At 41.2% G+C, this 17,239-nt stretch overlaps 1 protein-coding gene across 1 annotated transcript; it reads right to left on the bottom strand.

Annotated features, from left to right (window-relative positions):
• Positions 1–75: 75 nt before the first annotated feature.
• On the bottom strand, positions 76–17,236 carry REC114 (REC114 meiotic recombination protein; the record flags this gene model as incomplete). The annotated part of the gene is made up of 6 exons (XM_009865839.1): positions 76–237; positions 1,387–1,455; positions 2,132–2,335; positions 4,725–4,808; positions 16,617–16,706; positions 17,171–17,236. Coding segments are annotated over 6 exons (675 nt in total), but the record flags the coding sequence as incomplete, so codon positions are not given.
• Positions 17,237–17,239: the final 3 nt, after the last annotated feature.

The following is a 17,239-nucleotide window of genomic DNA, read 5'->3' as shown; positions in this document are numbered from 1 at the left end:
TGAGACTTTGTCAAATATTTAATCACACGTGCGCATCCCCGAGCATGGGTTCCGGGTATGACGAGCCAGTATTTCTCAGCCTTCTGTGAGTTTCTGCAATTCCTTCTCCACATCTTCCACAAAAGCCGGGAAGTTCTGATCCAGGAGACACAAGCGAATGAAGGGCCCCAGCTCGCGTGCGGGCCACACCGAGTGCTGGTACGTAAGGGTGAGCTCGGACTTCTTCCTCAGCACGGACTGTGAAAGGGAGAACGCAAAAAGGCGCTGTGCTGGTCTTGGGAAGGGTACGGGGGGGTTGTAACAATGCAGCTACGGTAACAGTTCCCTTTGGTATTTAATAATGCCGAGCAGTGCAAGACAGCGGGCAGGTGAACGTGCTGACAGCCCAAGTTCAGCTGTGTTGAGTCGGGGGATTTTGTTTGTTTTTGTCTCTAGTATTTTTGCTAATCTTGGTTCACATTGCACTATTGGTCTTTTCCTGGTGGATAAAAATTATCTCTAAAGATCATTTTTTTTTATTTAAAAAAAAAATCTGCAAGAGAATTCTTAAAGCCAACACTTCAGCTTCCTGAAGCTAACAGAGAGAAAGACATTGAGCTCCATTGCAGAGCACCAGGCGAAAGGGTGTTTAGAAAGAGTTTGAGGTGACTTAAGACGTAGAGGGACAAGTAGAGGGATGTGGGAAACTACTCCATCCAGGAGTCTTTTTGTGCCAGGGAATCTGTTAGTAATTCAAGCAGGAGGTGGATGAATGCGTGCAGCCGGTGCAGGCCTTCAAACAAAACCTTGTTTAGTGCTTCTGACCTACGCAGGGACTACCAAATAGCAGATGTTGGAAGGTAAGCTGCCCATGGTAGTTTTAATGTACATTTCTATCTCTTAAAGCAGAGGTTGAAAATGAAAAACGTGGGTGCTAAAGGCAAAGCTGCCTTGTTTGGTTGCTCACTTGTTGCCATCTTTGTATAGTGCAGTGAGTGCACACCAATGAAAACTGGCAATCTGTCGGGGCGTGTAACACGGCTCTTGCCACCAAGAGGAGGATAGGGAACTCTGCTTTTTTTGGGTTTAGGAGATGACAGATTTGTAACAGGGAGCATTGGAATTGCCCCTTACACCACTGATGTCAAGAAAGATCAACTTGATCAGCCTGTGAATGTGAAAGAAGGGTAAGTCTGACTCCCAGAAGGAGGTTGGAAAGAGTTTTTCTCCTTGGTCACCTGGTGCTGCACTGTCCCAAATTCACAGTAAACAAACAAAAGTTAAGTTGTAGTTATTTTTAAATATGGCTTTATGCTGGACTTCTCCATGAAGCTGTCAACTGAGGTTCTCTCTCTCCATGCCCAAGAGATTCAGTTACAGAATCTAAATACTATTTACTGTTTTTACCTGTGCTAGCTGTGTTACAGATCTTCTTTCTCCAAGGCTTGTGCAGGAATCTGGCAGAGGCTCACCTGGCTAGAAGATACCAAATGCAAATAAGGGCTTGTTACCAAGCAGTGTGTGGGCATGTGCAAGAGGAAAGTAGTTCCATAGATAATGTGCTCAGCTACTTCATGCAGTAAGAAAGCATCTTTTTATGGAGCCTGGATGCTCATCTGCTCATGCCTTTAAATATGAAAGACAGGAAATAATGTGCCTGTAGTTAAACTGCCATGTGTAAACTAAGGTAACTTGTAAACTACTTGGTGGAAGTAATTTAGGAAATGCAGTGTATGACTGCTCACCAGGAGCATGCTTTTCCCTTCCTGGGCCTTACATCACTGAAAAAAACCAAAGGTCTGACTTGTCAGTTCTGTTTTATGAGGGAAGTTTTCAGACTGCTGGAATGAGAGTATCATTAATACCAACAGTATGACTATTGGGCTTCATTAGTAGCGTTCTGCCACGAAACACCTCCTTTAGCTTTCAGTCATTGCTTTAGCCTAGAGGGAAATGACGAAAGCCAAGTTATAGGTAGGCTGCTTAAAGAACAAACACCACATGTTGTGTATCAGCTGTTGAAGGTCTCCCCTACACCTTCCTGGAAATGGTTTTGATTTAGCAACATATTTTTATCCTTCCATTTCCTCTATCAGAGCATCAGCTGTTCTCTTCGTTTCCAGGCTCTCTAGCTAAGCAAAAGCTTACTTACTCTGTATAGTACTGATGCATTTTGTTCGGTGCCCTTCCCACGATTTCCACCGTTAGCCAGCTGATCGGGACTGTTCTGGCTTTGTTCACCTGTGACTTGAACGGGTACGTACTCTGCCAGCTTCTGGACGCAACCACAGCAGTGCGCCAGCATCTGCTCTTTGGAATCTCCACCAAACTGAACTCGAAACATGCGGCACTCATTCTGTTCAAAACCCAGAGAGAAATTAACTGTGCATCCCATCAAGCTATTAGGCTTAAATTCCTATTTGTTAAACATAGGTAGAAGGTGATAGATTTTTGGATCACTGCACCAACATAAAGAAAAAAGGTTTCCCTCCTGTACCTTCATTTTTCCCAGCAGCTAAACTGCAAGACTGTGATTCCCAATTTGAGAATTGGTTAAAAAAAAAACTCAAGAAAATGGTACATGAGCAGGGCTGCTTGTCAGCTAATGAAAGGTCTAGCCAAATGAAGAAACCTTGCCTTGAGAACAAGTGTTTCAGATGTATTTTGGAGATATTAAGCTCCTATTGTTGCTGCAAGTCATGTAAGGGTATGCCAATTCTAAACAGTTACTTGTGACAAAAGATGAAATGATATGAAGAAGTTAACTTTGGAATCTTGACATTTCGGATTTAAAACATAGTTAAAGCACTGGAAAAGAAGCAAGTCTTCCTTGGGCCTACCTAGCTTACTTTTGGGTCTTCATCTTCCCAAGACTTCTATGTCAAAAGCGTATTTTTTAATGACTAGACATGCTGCTAGACTGCTGATTACTAAGTACAAGGACATCTTTCACTTTAAAGATTTCTGTCTCAAAGATGAGCTGGCTCTGCATGACAACCTGTATGTTTACACGCATGTTATTTTAAGATGCTTGTATTGCATAAAATGATTTTTAGGGCATTGTAAGCATAAAAGCTTATCTAGGTGCCTTTCAAAGGGAAAAATGTCAAAATAATTCAGACTCTAGCACTTGTTTTACCAGTGTGCAGTTACATTCCCTCTGATTAACTAATACGTCAACTGAACTGGGTCAGCTTCACGTAACCAAGGACTGATTTGTGGATATGCCAGACAGGTGAGTTCTTATTAAAATGACAGAAAGGTAACTGCCTCTTTCGGAGACTTTCAAAAACCACTTGTTTTAGTTACCCTGACAACCACCAAACCAATTTTCAGTCTGAGCTACTTGTGCTGCCCTCTGCTTTTTCTCAAGGACTGTTAAAATCCTTAAGATTGCAGTTGGTAAGCAACAATACTTTGTAAATTAAACATTTTTCCTTTATGGAAGAGAGAAGGCACTCAATTTGAGTTAAAAGGATGACAACTTTTAGCATAAACTGAGTGCTGGGCAGTAACACCTGAACCATATAATGTGTATGAGAGGCCCATTGCAGTGCAACCAAATCCAGCTTTAAATCATTTGAATTTATGACAAGGAAACATTTAGATGCACCAAATTAATTTTAAGACACTGCTAATGATGTTCCTTTTCTGAACTGTCCCTCAGAGGTTTGTCCAAGCCTCAGAGCGATTGTGATGTTGATTTTGTTTCTTGTGAGGTGCAGTGAGATCGCCTTAAAGCTGGGCCGAGGAACCGGGTCTGTTAACTGGCAAGGAAACTGCTGATTTATCACAACTAATTACTGCAATGGCTCAGTAGTTGTCTTCAGCGATACTCCGTGTTTTATAAGAATCTTGACAAAAATTGGAGAGCAAAGAACCCATGAATTTAAAATGGTTCAAGGCATTTATGCAGTTCCTAGTTCCACCATCAGACAAGGTTTATTCTGAAACGAGTCCTTCCATTTAAACAATGTCTATTATGCCTCACATCGTCTTTCGTCTCGCCGTTAGGAAGGCATTCGCTGCTCTGCAAAGTGTATTATTTGGTTTGTAACACCCTAGAAGAAATATTTTTGTGTCTTATAAAAAAAAAATTGGGTAAAAGATTGAAATGCAACGTAACAGGAATTTCTGGAAAACCCAGTGAGTGTAGATGAATAAGAAGCTTCATCTGAGAACCGAGACAACTGACACTTAGACATAAGTTGGCAAGAGGCAAGTGCCACTTAATTATTTCAAGGCTAACCTGCCACTTCTCATGAGATCCGAAGGGAAGACCAGGCATCTAGTCCCTCTCCTTGCCTTGAATACCAAATGCCTGAATCCCCAGCCTGCTGCTACTGTGCCAGGTGTCAGGGGCCACAAAATGGATACATAGGTGTTCATTTAGATATTCCCTTGGCCAAAGTGAAGCCCGACTCACAGGTAGCATGCCTATGGACACATAAGAGAATCGCTTCATCTTTTTAATTGTTAGCCGTGGCAGATAAATTCTAAAATAAGCTCTGGTCTGGCAGTTTTAGTAGCTAACTCTCAGAAAGCACTCTAAAAGACCTGAATAATAGCAGTTATAAAGGACACTGAGATGATTCAATCCATTCTTGTTTAATATCTAGTTAAAAAAAATAATTTATGTAGACAATTTACAGTATCTTGGAACTTCAGGTTTAATTTATCCAATATTAAAAAAAAAGTCTTAAAAAGAACTGTGCCAGCTATTAGAAATATTAAAAGGAACTCACCTTTGCCTGGGCACGAAGCAGCAGGCAGTCTGCTCTTCTTACTATCTTTAGCCACTTGTGGGAATCAATTAGTGAAAAGCCTTCCTGAAATAAAGCAGAGCACAAACTACTTGCACAGCAAACATGCAACATTCAGAAAGTTGTGTCATGCAATTTAATCTCTAATGCAGATTAGTCCTCTATGTATGTTCAAGTTTTGGATCTGCCAAACAACTGCCAATACATAATTTTTACCATACTAGGAAGTAAAACTGAGCCTGTAGCTCCAGTAGCAATGCTATGGCAAGGTACTTTCTTATTTCCATATTGTGCACATTACGAAAGTGTGTGTGAAACGCGTAAGACAGCTGCAGCAGAGCTTTACTAAATTCTGCTGCATCCGTGAAGTTGCCCGAGAGGGCAGCAGAGGGCAGGCAAAGCTGAAAGATGGGCCAGCAGTTGGTTTATCTAAGGCCCAGAGAGGCATCTTCTCCAGCTGGCATTCGGGTAAACAAGAAGCAGCCTTGATAACTTGATAAAGATGTTTTTATTCTCCAGTTGCACTAACTGTCAGGCTCTTCAAATGAGACTGACTGCTCAGTGTTCTGCAAAAAGACCCAAGGAAGCTGAAGACATCACATAAAAATTGCAAGGTGATGGACTGTGTCTCCCAAGACGCTTTCCCCAAACTGCCACTTCGCCATTGGTTAGCAAAGCCCAGGGGGGAAAATACCTCAAACAAATTAAAGGGCAGGGAGGAAATTATTTACTACCTGTTCCACCTGAACTGAGAATGCTTTCAGTGACTGTGGCTGTTCACACAGGGTGCTTTTCGTGGGTGTCCTAAGGGTGAAGAAACAGAGGTGCAGGCTGGGAAACCATGTGCCACAATATTCTGGTACAAGAAGTCATCTCGGTAAGATGTTGCACTTTTAATGTGCTGGCCCTGGCTTTATAGTCTCCTGCAGCAATCGCATGTAGAGTTTTAACTGAGCTTTTATGAGATGTGTCTAGAAAGCATTGAAGAGTTGAACCAAAGGCAAACTGGATCACCGCCACGCAGCTGATCAGACACCTGCCCACTGTGGAATGGTAAAGCAGCACACGAGTATCATTCTCAAAAGATTTGAGGTTAGAGGGAGAAAACGTTTCCCTCCACACTGTAAAAACAGGAGCTGACAGCAGGTAAGACAGGCCAGTGGCTTGCAAGCACACCTGTTGGTACTGAGCATGCTCGGAATGCCTCCAGGTGGGAGTTGCTAAGGTCTGAGAGGGACATTCAGGTAGAAATAGGAGGACCTCGCTTCATGTCCGATGGAAGTACCAAGCTGTCCTCTGCTCTTATAGGAAGTAGTAAAGGAAGCTGGAACTTGAGAGAGAGAAATGGGAGACCTCGCAGCAGAAAAGAGCATCCTACTTGGTAAGTTGGTGTGCTCTAGCCTTACTACGTGATGCAGCTGGGTGCTGAACCAGCGGAGAAGGAGGCTGTGCCCATCACACCTTCCTTCACCTCCATACAAAACTCTCTCTGATGTCAAATGGGAAGTCTCTGAAGGAGGTCAGTCTGTCATGTAGTCTGAATTTGTGCCTGACACAGGAAAGGAAGCCTGGAAATACCCTCACTTCTCTGTGCACCTGACATTTTAACACCTCTGCCTTTGGGGTTTTGAGAGACTTAACCAATGTGAGCTTGGAATTCGGACATTAAAGTTGGGGCAGGGAGGAGAAGGTACTGAGCAGGATACCTGAGAAATGAGGTAAGATTAGTAGGATAACATAAGAGTGCAGCACTGGCAGAACCCTTCTAGAATAATCAGTAGCACTTCATGTGTCATGTTTTCAACTGCATCATAGAATATATTACTTTAAAATTTGGCTAAGGATGTTCATGGCTATGAAGAGTTTGCCCCCAAAGTAGTTTAATGCAGAAAATAGAAAAGCATCAGGAAGTTAAAACAGCAGAAAGTTATGTCACAAGTCAAGAATGCCAACATCAAGCAAACAGCAGTATCTGTGACAGCAAAAAATTGACATTAATTGTGCACATGCATTGTGAAGAGGTCTTAGCACATGGCTGTACAAACCACAGAAATGCAGATTTGTTTTGTGTACATGAGAAGTACTTAAGAGGCTCAGAGTCACATCCATCTGCGATGCTCATCAGCTTGTGCTGCCATAACTGCTGGAGGAGAATTACTAAGGAAGCAAGCAAGGAAACCAGACTGGGGGTTAGAGGAGTGGGGTACAGCTCCCAGCGTGCTCGAGAAGAGAGACAGCTGGTTGCAGAAAACATGCCGTGCAGGTGAGTTTGAATGAGTGGGCAGGGGACAGGCTCTCAAGTCAGAACAGAGAGAAAGATGGGATATGTAGAACTGGAATACATACACCTGAAAGAAATATTGTAAACTGTCCCTTCTCGAAAGGGTGTATTGTTGATGTTTATACAAAAACACCCCCCCCCGAAGTGTACTGTTTGGAATGCAGTACGCCAAGTGCATTTATATTTCCTTTTGTGAGATAAACATGAAGTAACAAAAGGTGAATTTCATCTCAGCACAAGGACTTATTTCTGTCATTTAAAGCTGTAAATGTTGAACATCTTTTAACTTATATTGAGGGAAATATCTGTGTCTTCTCCAAACACACAGAGGCCAGTTCAGAACTGCTTGCTCTAGGTAAGCAGCCAGGCAGAGTCCTGGACAATCAGCCAGCCGAGGGCAGGACTTTGTGTTAGGATGAGTTTTGAGTTAGGATGTCTGCTCGTGCTTCGATAATTTCTCCACTGCCACTTGGGCTTCCTCTGATTCCCTGACCGAGCCCCAAAATGTTGTCAGTGAAGCGATTCCAACATCCTGTTCTTTCACTAGGGCACTTCAACTTGTGGCCACTTGTGTTAATTTCAAATAGTTACTAGTTTGGATACACATGAACAGTGTTTATTTAAAATGTAGCTGTTCCCATATTAAGTCTATTTTTATAGTGTTTTTCCTTTCGCTGCAAGATGTAGGTTGACCAAATGTAGTCTCCTTAAAATAATAACTGTTTTCAAAGAAATCGTAAAAGGCAGACAATGTTTAACTTTTTTCCTACCAGCTCTTTTATTGACATTTCCCAGGCTGCCATCCTTTTATATGCCCTGCTTCTGAGGTAAAAGAAACTGGATAAAAGCAGCACTTGGAAATTTTATTTATATTCTCCTAATTATTCAATTCCAACCCCAAAATCTGATTAACTGAAATTTAATTTACTTTGAGTTTAATAAACAAAGAACAAAGCAGGAAATACTTCCTTTTCTCTTGCACCTTTGGTTGATTGCATATTACCAAGCAGAAACAAGTCATAGAATCATAGAATGATTTGGGTTGGAAGGAACCTCAAAGACACTAAGAATAGCTAAGCCAAACAGAGAAACTCAGTGCAGTACTTTAGCAATGCAACAGGCCTCACGTGGCACAAGCAAACTACCTGTAAAAGGAGAAGGGAATGTTTTAGATAAACTTGGCTCTGCAGATCTGCTCAGACCAAACTGTTGTTAAATTGCTTACATCAGTGATTGTCACTGCAGTCAGGATCCTCTCAATCTTCCTTAGTTCTGAGCAGCAAACAAGCCTGATTTTGCACCATGTTAAGGTCTATTCTGTTCCTTGTGGCTCTTCCATCTTACCTCATATTTGAGGCTTCCTGAACTAAGACGAGCAAGATTCTTCTAAACAATGACAATTCTCTCTTTTGTCAACAATGAAAAAGTTGTGAATCTGCATATGGAGTTCAGTAAAAGAACTTGGAGTAACAGGAAGACCACACTAACTGTCCCTTGTTCCACTGCTCGAAGTCAAGAGGATCTCTGCCAACATCCAGGAGTCAGGCCTGGGGTAGTTCCAGGAAATTGCACGGCAGTATATTGAGATTATAGGCCATTTGTGCTTTGCTAGAGATAATGAATTGACTCTAAATCACCTCTGGACATACGCCCTGAAAAAGGGAAAAGCAGCAGTCCCTCCAGATTGCTGCCGCTGCCGCCACGCTGACAAAGATACAGGGAACAAAGCAGCTGTGGTCCCCGTTCCCCTTGAGCAGGCAACAGCCACAGCTGCTTGGCAGCAGAGTGGGGCAGTGCTGAGCAGTGCTGGGCATGAGCGAACACAGGTGGCACTGTCACATTAATCTGGAATATCGACAAAAAGGCAACCTAGAACAGGGCAGGAATGTAAGACCTCAAACATTTACAATTTGAAGAGATAAACAGCAGCGCTCTTCTAAGTCTGATCAGTAACAGTCAACCATGCCTATACTCCTCACGCCATTCTTCAGGATCATACTTGCTACTTGTAGCTCTGACACAAATTTAAGTCTCTTGGAGGGAGGACCCTGAGAAGAATTAAGCTGAGACAAAAAATGAAGCAAGACATTTCCCAAATGATTTGGAAGCAGGCAAGGTGTGAGCACACCTTTCATGGGGCAGCGAAGCCAACAATGCTGGTGCAGCCTTACAGCCAGGTAGTCTGTTGTTAATTGAGAAATACTTCTGATTTTACATTTCAGCATTCAAAATGCTGCTGTTTAATAAGGTCTGTAATCTATGTTGGAAGGTGTTGCATGTCATTTGTGTATGTTTTTATTGTCTCATTTAGAAACCCTACAGTGCTAAGCAACATAGGAACACAGGAACAGATTATCCATTTTATGTTAGATTGCAAGGCCTTTACGCACCCCTATCTTAATGAAAAATGAATACATGTTTGAGAAACGTTATTTGTGTAACAGTTCAGCTATGCTGCCTTGCATCAATTCATTTGGATTCACTTATTTTTCATGAGACAGATGTTTCCAAATGAAACTGACCTATGTGTGAAGCTTAGGAACCAAAACTACCTTTTTCCAACAAACGTTATATACTCTGTCCTTAAATTACAACCAATACTAAAAAAAAGAACAAAGAAAAACCTGGGTTTCAACACACATTCTCCAGTTTTGGCTGCCACTTTAAATAGGTTCCTGAAATGCAAATATACCGGCTCGCTCTTGGAGTTCACAGTTCAGAATGAAAGTATGCACTGTATAATGTAATGGATTAAGGAGTCAGCTGCATATCCCCCAGACTGGCAATGTGCATTTCCAAGAAATGATGAGTTCAGCATGAGATCAGAGGAGTTTTATTGTATTAATTAATATCCTAGCACACAGCTGCCAGAGCAGTCCTGCCTGATCACTGAATCGAGATGGCAGCATTATGGTACACAATTCCCCCCAAAACCAGAGCAATCTGCTACTCACAAAGGCCCTGCTCAGTTTGCAGGAAGGCACCTCTGACAGTTCCTTAATCCATCTGCTTTCCCAAGGGAAGCTCCCAAGACACAACTGGGAAGCCAAACTAATGCAGCACCCCTCATGGTGCCTTTGTGGGGCCAGAGAAGAGATCTGAGGAAGGGTAAGATGCTCTGCTGCTCTCAGCACCGCACCTTACACGCTTGTGCAACTCTGCCCAAAATCCACAGGGGCGGCTTAGATCATGTGCCATTTTCCCCGGATGGAGAGGTGCTGTGTCGTCCTGGCCAGAACCCCACACCGTGGGTCTGCTCACCGTGCTGAGGATGAAAGGTACTGTGGGAAATCTTTACAGAAATAATATTCACTTGCTAGGTTTAAAGTGCAATTTAAGTTACAAATGCTAACATTTTTGACCTCTGATATTCTAGGTGCTACTATTATTTAAGGTTTATACTGAGTAACACCATGCTTATTCTTAGAAGTGGCTGATTTGGCAACAAAGAGATGGCAATTTTATTTCCAGGTATCTACACAATGCGGTTAATATGTCTGCTAAAAGTCTGCAGCAGAATAGATGTATTGTAGTTGTGAAGTGTTATCAACAAAAGCTTGTAATCATGTTCAAGAATTATACTGAACACTAGTAGAGGCAGAACTGCTTTCAGAAAACTTAAGCAAAATTGGAAAACATGTTCACAAGAGTTTGTCTGAAACATGACAGATCAGGCACATATCTGAAAAATACCAATCTTTAACTCATTGTCTTCCCGAGAGAATACGAGTTACCATTTTACACTTTTTAAATTAGAAAACTGCTTATTCTGTAACAAATTTGAAAAATCTTTCATTAATGACTGTAGAATAAAAATGTAATTCCAGCTTAAAATTAGATGTTGTGAAAATTAAACTTGGAATATAATTCCAGATAAATTTTCATTATTATTTCGTAACACATCTGGAAGTAGACATTTTCCTTACTTGCACGTTTTACTGAGATCTAAATAAGGCCAAATATATTAGTTGTTATTCCTGTAGCATGAGCTGTCTTGAAAAGTGAGTTGAGAGTAGGAGTGTCAACATGACAAAAACAAAATAATCCCCAAACATGACAACTTGTACATTGGGGGAAGGAGAAAGCTGTCCCTGCAAAGATTTCCAAGCTGCGTGTCAGTGTTCAAATGCGTCACGTATAGCCTCGTTGGGAAGACGCAAGAACAGCGGAAACCATGTGCTTCACAGGCTGTACGTAAGCATTAGCCACCTCAAACAGATCTGCAGAATATAGACTAGGAAGCGGAAAGAGGTGAAAGGCCCCCCAAAAACCCCAACCAAGGCAGACAAGACAGCAAGCTAACTGGAATAAGGAATGAAAGGATGTTAAGCTCTGCATTACCTTTTTGCGTGCAGTATTTTTCTGCTCCCAGATTTTAAATCTTGCTATTATGCATGTTTGATTATGGAAAAGAATGCATCAGGGTAGAACTCATTAAGCAGAGTGCTCTGTCTCTGCAGAGGCAGGAAAGCAAAATGAAGAAGCAAACAGGACACGCACAGCCACCCTTGAGACAACTGTGCTCGGGGCACTCAGCGACCGATGGATGTCTTTTGTCAAAGCAAAACGTTAGGGTAAAAAAAATCATTAAGAGATGGCACTACTCCTTAAAAACTATTCTAATCATTGGGTTTAGAAGACTTTGAGCAAAAGAAAACATCGGAACCCCTTAAAACTCTTTACTGCTGCCCATCACCAACACATAATGATTATATAACAGGAATGTATCACGATATCAAACATAAATGGGGAGGCTAATGCAGAAAGATATTCACATTGTCCAAAATAACTGTGTCAACAGCACATGCTAAATGAAAAACTAAGACTCCTTCTACTCTTTCAACTAGCAATCATAGCACCTTTAATAAAAACCCCGATGTACTACCGCTAAGAAGCATTAGCAAGCTGCTCACTTCCCGAGGCTTCTGTCAAATGTCCTCATTTATTGCACAGGGACCTTCGTCTACCCAAGGCACTGTTGTGAATATCATCTCAAAAGTGTTGTGCATAAGTTTCAGGCACTGCAGAGAGAGCATCAAGAACATCACAACGTCTGCTGAATGCTTGCCTAATTAATGAGTTAGAGTCTACTGTATCCTCAGCACTGCTGGCTTATTAGAAGTCATGAGGGGACCAGGAGGGCACTAAGGACGTTTAGCCTACACTTTAGAAGATCAGGTCACAAATCAATTACTCTAGATTAATTTTATCCTATTAAACAAGACCTCTTCACAATTTCAATTCGTTTAATTTGTAGGATATTAAGAATTTTAGCACCAGAATTAATTGCGTTGAATAAACCAGCAAAATGTAATTTTCCTGATATGCTGATTTGAAAGAGGGAAAGGAAATAAGAGTTGTGGTAAACATAACATGATGCATCTTCAGAGTATGGCCAGAAATTGACAGAGATCCTGTTGAGATCCTGTAAAATTCCATTATCTACAGTATGCAAGAATGAGATTTTTCTACCGTAAAATATGCAGTCTGTTAGGCAACGCTGCAGCAAAAAACAGGTCCTGAAAACGTTATGTAATTTAATTCAAAATGAAGAACTTTGTTTAAAAAAAAACACAAAAAACCAATCCAAACACTCTCTGATTTACATTACACATCAAGGATTTTTAGGTTCCACGTTCTGAAGTTCCATTTACCCTCCTTTTCATTCCGTTCAACTGATCACAGTAAGTAGATTGTATTTTTAAAGAAAACCATTTTTCTCGTTAAGGCAGTTTCAAGTAGGTCTCTGGCAGTGTCATTAAAGAATGTTTAAAGTAATTTTGAATGCATACCTGGTCCCCGAAAGTTTACCCATTAAAATGAAGAATTTGTTTTCTTTGAGCAACTGATGGCAACACTGAACACGTCCACAATTATTTGTTATAGCAGCGTGGAAGTGCTTCTAAGGAGTGGTTCTGGAGTATTCCCAGATACTGTAATCGGCTGCTTCAAAGCCAGGGCACCTCCCCACATAGCTCTATGTACAGCAAAAGACAGTTTTTACTAATCTGCCTGGTTTAACCGTGATGAGACTTGGTTCTTTCTGGCAAGAAAAGAGTATTTTGCCTTCCATTAACGAAAAGACTGCTAGAAGGGAATTCATTAAGTAGTCTATCATTTTATTGCTCATGAAAATAATTCTGTAGTCTTCTGTATGTATTAAAAAATAAGCAGTTGTTAGGATACGTAAATATTGTATTACTACTTTATATATGCTCTTCGAATGGGATCGTAGAAGATAATAGTCTCACTTGGCTCTAAATAGCTACCATTCTTTAAGGAAAAGTTTTCTTAACTTTCCCACTTTAAGAAAATAACAATGACTAAGAGAATACTTAAATACATCCATTATAGAGAAACTCTCTTCGTATCAAGTCAGGAACACTTGGGAGCTATCAATAGCATGTTGGCCAACTGACATTAGTTTAGTGACAAACTAAAAAAACCCCTTAATTATTTAGCCATGGAAATTTTACAAAAATGCAATGTAGTTATTCAATTTAAGAAGGAAAGGGTGTCCCTGTGACACAGATCCTGTGCCTTGCAGTGTTATATGCAGAGGTACGAGGTACAAAGCTGTGATAATTGTTACCAAGTTCCCTCTAAACCAGGAGCCTGTAGTACATCAAAAGGTCTGAAAAGTAGGGATTAGAAGATAGATCAAAAGACTAGGCATCAACAACTTAAATGATGCAGTTACTGCATTCCAAGAACAGTTATCCAAGTGCATCACAGGGAATTTCAATGCAAGTTTAGTAAAGCAGCACCTACAAGTTGGAGAACACCTTGGCAATAAAAAGGAAATAGTAGCCCAGTAGAAATGAACATACACAGTAAAGCCACGAGCTGAATCATTCCAACAGCTGCAGCATTCTATCAGACTTGACATGTTCCCTCTGGATCAGAAACTTGTGTGTGATCCTCTGTGACAAAATGTCCATCATAACAGACCCCCAGTGAGAGGATTTGGTCTGTGACAGATTCCAAAGAACTATATGTACTTAGTCGTGCAAAGCCCGTTTAAATATTGTGACAGGTTTCTGACAGCTCCGAAGAGCTGGGGACTAGAGGGAGACAGAACCAGGGAGCTTAACCATTTCTGCAGTCTGACTGTTCCTACAGCAATAATGTAGACTGCACAATATTGCAACTGTTTTGTTATACGGCATCTCAATAAGGGCTTTGCAGAATTTCACCAGTGCCCTGTGCAATTTGGTTATCGGCTACTGGCCAGCTGCATTTTTTTCAGCACAGTCCCCGACTGCCTCACCTTTCTCTTTGATGATCCTGGCTGCTTTACTAAAGAGATACCACAGGCTGTTCTTCGAAGACTGAAAAGATACCTGTAGACTGTGATTGTCCCAGGATGAAGAATTTTATCCCTGTGTATCAGGCTGGCACAGTGTTGAGAAAAGGGACGTGTTTCTGGGAGGGCATGTGCCCAAGGAACAAGCCTAAGCAGTAAAGACCAGATGTGCTGGACCAAATCCCTTGGAAACTGGTTCAGAATGAGCGGATTGGGTGTTTACTAGGTTTTTCAGCAAGTCAGGCATGTTTTAAAGGAAGGGTGGGAGGACTGCAACTTCTCTAATCTCTGTAAACAGACATAGGGCACGTTCTACCTGTCAGTTCATACTGGTTTAGCCATGTATACACAGAACATAGCACGACCGTAGCACAATCCTGATTGTGTGTCCTTGCGGAATTGCACCTAAAGGAATTGACAGTCAGGTTTTAAAAAGCATATGACCACAGTTTTGGGTTCCTTTTCTCTAACACTTAATAAAATGTTGTTGGTGTTTGCCTTAAGAAGCATTGCCAAAATGTATGATTTTGGGGGAAAAAAACCAAACAGCTTTTTTCTTCTTTTAAACTCTCAGTATTATATTTCAGTCACATTTACCAAGCATGTCTGTTCCACCTTTATCCTGCACTATTCTTAGGCTGTGAAAATTACTGCAATATCTTAGACGTTCAAACAGACCTGACAGATCTCAGAAATTCCGCATCTGGCATTTCAGGCAAGACAGCTAGCTGCCTGAAAGCTTCACTAGCCACTAAACCTAAGAAAGAGCTGCAAGAAAGTACTTTTCTCAGCCAAGTCTTTATAAAGCTTTTCTTATACTTCTTGCACTCATCTGTTATGACAGCACACTTTTATCTGCCCATTGTTACTTGCCAGACTCGGTCTTTGCCAGACACTGTCTTTGAAGGGCTACAGTTTTTGCCCGTGACTTTTTTGCTCTTTAGTAGCTTATTACAACTTACTTTCAGTTAGCCTTTATATGGTTATTTCAAGGACACTCTGTAGGGTAATGCAAGTCTACTAAACAGTTACAGCCATCTGATCGGGCTACTGAAAACAGGACTGGCCCCAGGAGAGGCACGTTCTGCACCAACTCATTCCAAGCAGAATTTGGTAAGAGATAGCAGCAAGTCTCATTTCAGTTGCTTTTTTTTCAAACTATCTGGATTTTCAATTACTCCATCCCTTTTTTTTTTCATTCAGTCCAACTGCTAAAATACTTCCTATGTTCCATTTTACCTTGTCCAAGAACATTCAGCTTGTCCTCACTAAACATGTGATCCAAACCCCATGTCTTGTATGAGGGGTATCCAGACTGACAGCCGACAGCTCTGTTAGCTCATTTATTATTTATTGAATATTAACAACAAACTCATGGGCCAAAGAAATTCAAGAGTCCCTCTATACTTACAAGATACTTCTGTAAGTTTAGGACCTTTTAAGCAGCTCCGCAAAAACTAATTTATAAACTTATACATATGTGAAGCTACAGCATACTACATTCTGTACTAAAGAAAAAAAGAAAAGAAAAAAAGTCTTTGTTATTTTAATACTGCAGCATCTTCCAGTGGTTTGTAAATAGGTTTCTAATATATTTGTCAGCCAATTCCTACTTGTTACCATCACTGAACACGCTTGATCCACTTTCCAGCCCAGGCCTTCTATGTCACAAGTATCAAACCAACTCCTTCAGAGAGCATGATTCTTTTAACCTCTTTGGCATCGCTGTGAAATCCTTACAGCTGAGTACCTGGTCATGCTTAAGTAAGTATAGGCTGTAAGTACATTTTGTCGCCATGAATGTAAGTTACATGCCAGATCATATTACACAACATGGAAAAAACCCCAACCATACTCTCTGATAAACCAAATTATCAAAACCAAATTACTAATAGGTCATTGGCAAGAAACTAGCTGGATCATACAGCAAATTGTACAGGAAGTTACATTTTAATCTGTTTCTTAACAGTGTGTCTTCTCTGTTTCTTAGGTAGGAAAATCATGAAAATAACAAACCACTTATCCTTCCACATCAGCAGCACTTGGTCTTGCTTCTTAATATAAATTTTTAGAACCACAGAAGAAACACTGTTCCTCAGTATGAAATAATGCATTTAGTACTATCCTGATAAAGACAGAGGGAAAGCAGTACATGAGAACTTCCGTGAGTAAAATAAAATTGCCAGTTTCTTTTCTGTGGGAGAGGACAGGAAGCTGAGAAATGAAACAGAGTTAATGCTGATACCAACAGGAATGGAGAAACATTCTTTACACGTGAGAAACTTACCAGCACAGTTCGCCCTTGGGAAATGAAGAAATGGCCAGATACAACAATGGTAAGGATAAGAAAGCCTGATTCCTCACTTGATTCAAAGACCTGACAAAACAAAAACCAGTCACTGACAAACCCCAATAATTTAGTCTCGTAAGTACAGAATCTACATTTTCCATTTCTACTGCGAAATACAAGGTTTCAAAGGTTGGTGCTAGAAGTCAGGTGTATAACTTCCCTCTCAGTAATGCATCTGGCTCTCCACTCCCACAGACAGGAGGTACATTTCAGATTTTTGAAGTAATTATAACCCTGTTTCAACAACCTGATGGGCACTTCCAACTTGATCCCTGTTTTTTAACACCACAGCTCACCAATGAAGGAAGGAATAGATAAAACTCAGGCCACTAACTATCCTATGACTGAGGAACCAAAACCTCTCCTGACTCCTGCCTCAGCTCTGGGCTTGCAGAAAGATCCCCGCAGAGCCTCACTTACCTCACAGCAGCCCCCTCGACCCCGATGGAGACAGTTCGAGCCTCCCCCCAGCCCCCTTTGCACCACATCACCTTCCAGGAGGAGGTGTTTTGCCTTTCCTCGTCGCCCTCTCTCGGGGGTAGGAAGCGGCCGTAGCGCTT

This window comes from Apaloderma vittatum, unplaced genomic scaffold, assembly GCF_000703405.1.
Source record: "Apaloderma vittatum isolate BGI_N311 unplaced genomic scaffold, ASM70340v1 scaffold15763, whole genome shotgun sequence".
Lineage (NCBI taxonomy): Eukaryota > Metazoa > Chordata > Aves > Trogoniformes > Trogonidae > Apaloderma > Apaloderma vittatum.
This window is presented reverse-complemented; position numbering and strand designations above follow the sequence as displayed.